The 3549-nt window shown below is 32.9% G+C and overlaps 1 protein-coding gene across 1 annotated transcript; it reads left to right on the top strand.

Annotated features, from left to right (window-relative positions):
- Positions 1-432: 432 nt before the first annotated feature.
- Positions 433-2143, top strand: LOC112518288 (probable WRKY transcription factor 70). Its single transcript, XM_025125932.1, has 3 exons — positions 433-893; positions 1054-1158; positions 1433-2143. The coding sequence occupies exons 1-3, from the start codon at positions 433-435 to the stop codon at positions 2025-2027; spliced, it is 1161 nt and encodes a 386-aa protein (XP_024981700.1). The 3' UTR covers positions 2028-2143.
- The last annotated feature ends 1406 nt before the right edge of the window (positions 2144-3549 follow it).

Raw genomic sequence — 3549 nt, 5'->3', positions numbered from 1 at the left:
AGCTTTAATAAGTTGTACTTAAGCACAATCTACTTGCAATATTGAGTTTTAAGTAATATGCATAAATAAATAATACTTTATGCTTAAAAAGTAATTTTTAAGAGTTTTTGTCAAATGTTTTATAATATAGTATAGATTTATGAATATTAATTACTATTAAATATTACTTTATTCCTATATTTTTGAAGAAATATTTGGTCCATTAAATGAAAAAAGAAATGTTTTTTAAAGACTCCAGTCAACTCCAAAACACGGTCATTAAGGATGCGTCACATTAAGCCATTGATGAAACGTCACCTTATTAGTTAAGAAAGCTTCTTCTCACTTTCCTTTTTATTGTTTTATATTTTATTCAACAAAAACGTTTTTCAATTCTCTTTTATGTCATATAAATCTTGAGGTGTTTCACTCCCCAAACCACAAATCATTCCTATGGAGTCTCCAACTTGGCCGGAGAGTTTGCCGATTAACCGGAAAAAAGCTATTCAGGAACTCACCCAAGGCCAAGAATGGACTGATAGGCTTCGAGAAATCCTTCAACGGTCGGAAAACATCGAGGCTGACCCAACATCACTCGATGGTATAGTGGAACAAATCTTGGGGATGTTCGACAACACCCTCTCGATAATTGGTTCTTGGAGTTCCAATGAACGTTTTCAGCTCCCGGCTAGTTATTTGCAGAAGTCAAGAAAGCCTGACGAGCCTTTTTTATTGCAAACAAGTTATTTGCAATCCTTTTGTAGCTCCGATGAGCAGATATCAAGAAAACCTATAGCTGATGATCCTTTGCGGCTCCAATCGAGTTATCTGGAATCCTTGCATAAATCAAGAAAGCCTGGCGAGAGTACAAAAATGATAATACCGATGAAAATTAAAAGGGGATGTTATAGCAGGTATAATATTTGCTTATGAAATTTGTCGTTATTCTTGTATACTTAGAAATTTGCATTGTGAAATGACTACTAATATCAAACCCATCATGCACCTTGTTTGCTTATAAATTTTATATATACGTATATCAAGTTGCAAATACTTAACTTTGAGCACATGCAGAAAAAACTCATGGACATCTACGCAAGTAACTTCGGTTTTGACTGATGATGGACATGCATGGAGAAAATATGGTCAAAAGAAGATTCTCGAGTCAAAACATGAAAGGTATTTTTTTTTTCTTTAACTCTAATATTTACGTTATATTTGACAAGTAATTGATAAGCTAGTCATATATATTTGGTATTAAAATGATGATAAGGTAGATGACAATGTAAAATATCCTAAAATACTTATTGAATAAATAATTGAAAAATATAAGAGATATAATTGGAAAAAAAAGGCCTTAATACCTATTGAAATGCTGCTCGAAAATAATTTTGGCGCATGGCTAATCAACATGTCTAACCGGTTTTGCTTGTGTATGTTCATTTATATGTAGGAGCTATTACAGGTGCACCTACAAGCTTGACCAAGGATGTCTAGCAACCAAACAAGTTCAAAAGATTGATAATGAGCCACCGTTATATAAGATAACCTACATGAGAAGCCATACTTGTAAGAATTTACAACGCGCTTCGCAAATAATTTTGGATTCTCGAGATCCCACCGATACCTCGATCCTTCTTAACTTTGAAGCAAAGGGGATCACGGGAAAGAAACAAGTTAGCCCTCATTTTCAAACCATGAAACATGATCCTGAGGATGGTTCTCTTTCCCTAGGTCATTGGAGAGACAACGGGTCTATACCTTCCAATAACTATCTTTCATGGAATCTGAATACACAAGTTTCACAAATTCCATTAGAATCAATATCTATGTCAATAAGGTTAGATCATGAGGACATGGTCTCATCATGTGTATATTTGGGGTCGGAGCACGGGGATATGACATCCTCAGAGGCATATTCATCTATGGCTAGCCCCCAACGGCATCCCTATGCATCCTCAGAGGCATATTCATCTATGGCTAGCACCCAACGGAATGAGATGGATCATATGCTTGGAAGGAATGATTTCAACGGTTTTTCATTTTGAGTTTTATAATATTCAAGTTACAAACTAGGTAATAAATGTAAACTCGTTTTATACATTAAGTTTTAAATTCGTGTATGAACGTATTAAGAGATCAATCTAGTAGGAATCCTTATTCAGTATATTTGAATCTAACTCAATTATGTGAATGGTGAGAAATCAATGTAGTCGAAATCCTTATTTTGACCAACATGCCCCTCGTTTAATTGGATTCAACATTAGTGGGAAGGACGAAATCCAAGATGTTTTGCAAACATCTGGATGGACAAATCTGGAAAAAAGAATTTTATGGAGAAATTTTGTTAAAACCTACAAAGTTCAGGGACAAAAAAGTATAAAAGAAAACCATACAATATCTACTAATGATTAGCTTGGAGTTGATTGATTCTTCCTCATTAGGGTTGTAAATTAACAAACACGAATGAAGGTTTATTTGTGTTTGCTCGTTTAACTAAACCGAACAGTAAACAAAACAGAATTCTTTTTGTACATGTTCGTTCGCTAAGAAATGTACTTATTTGTGTTTATTAATAATCGTTCATTAAGATGCTAAAGGAACGAACATAAATGAACGAACACAAAGAAACAAAAAAGCAACCACCCTTACTCATCACATCGTTCCTCAAAAATTGAATCAATACATTTATATTAGCATCGTCAAGCCCTACCAATTTTTAGATGCATCTTATGATATATCTTTAATAGATAAATGAATATCATTTGGGGTCACAATGTTGACTACTCAGAGTAACACACTAGGTAAATCATATAGGTTTCCATCTCAACTCACGTTAACGTTTTTTCATCACTGTCTTAAACTTTTAGGGTTAAAACAAAGACTTCGGAACCATCAATCTTAAAATCAAAAGCTCATGTTGGTTATAACATCAGATCTTATTCTTGTTTTAGAGATAGATGAGTACTTAAGATTCATACACTCAATATAAGGAAATAATGTATGAAAATAAGAGTGTGTTTAGAAATCCTAAATATAGATATAAGTTGGACATTCTCAGATGGTTGATATCGTTTTTCAATGGTAGAATTTTCTTAGTTAATAACAAGATATCTATTATATTCTAATACAAAAATACAGATGAAATAATCAGAATGGAATCCACGGGAAATGAATGATAGAAAGTATATCAATATTTTCAACACAAATAATTTTACACTTTGATATAATAGATAATTTTTTTTAGAGAAACAATAAGCAATACTATAAAATGAACGTCCAATTAACATTTTACATATTTTCATATTAATTATAATTAATTAATACATGTATGGGCTCTTAATATAATTACACTAAGGGGCCGTTTACCAAACACTTACCCGGTAAGTATTTATCGGTAAAATTTAACACTATTATTTACTTACCGGGTAAGATTTTAGTCCACAAAAACGACATCATATGCAAGAATTTACTCAATAACCGTTTACCGTGGTAAGAGTGGTCGCCCTCACTTACCAGGTAAGACTTTTGGTTCTTATCTCGTTCTTACCGAGTAAGATTTTTGGTCCT

This window comes from Cynara cardunculus (assembly GCF_001531365.2).
Source record: "Cynara cardunculus var. scolymus isolate 2C chromosome LG 9, CcrdV1, whole genome shotgun sequence".
Taxonomy (NCBI): Eukaryota; Viridiplantae; Streptophyta; class Magnoliopsida; order Asterales; family Asteraceae; genus Cynara; species Cynara cardunculus.
This window is presented reverse-complemented; position numbering and strand designations above follow the sequence as displayed.

Bases quoted from the DNA above. Each gene is read 5' to 3' on its own strand.
- LOC112518288 (XM_025125932.1), top strand. From the start codon at position 433: ATGGAGTCTCCAACTTGGCCGGAGAGTTTGCCGATTAACCGGAAAAAA. The intron at 894-1,053 runs GTATAATATTTG...GAGCACATGCAG, and splicing joins AAAAGGGGATGTTATAGCAG to AAAAAACTCATGGACATCTA. The intron at 1,159-1,432 runs GTATTTTTTTTT...ATTTATATGTAG, and splicing joins CTCGAGTCAAAACATGAAAG to GAGCTATTACAGGTGCACCT.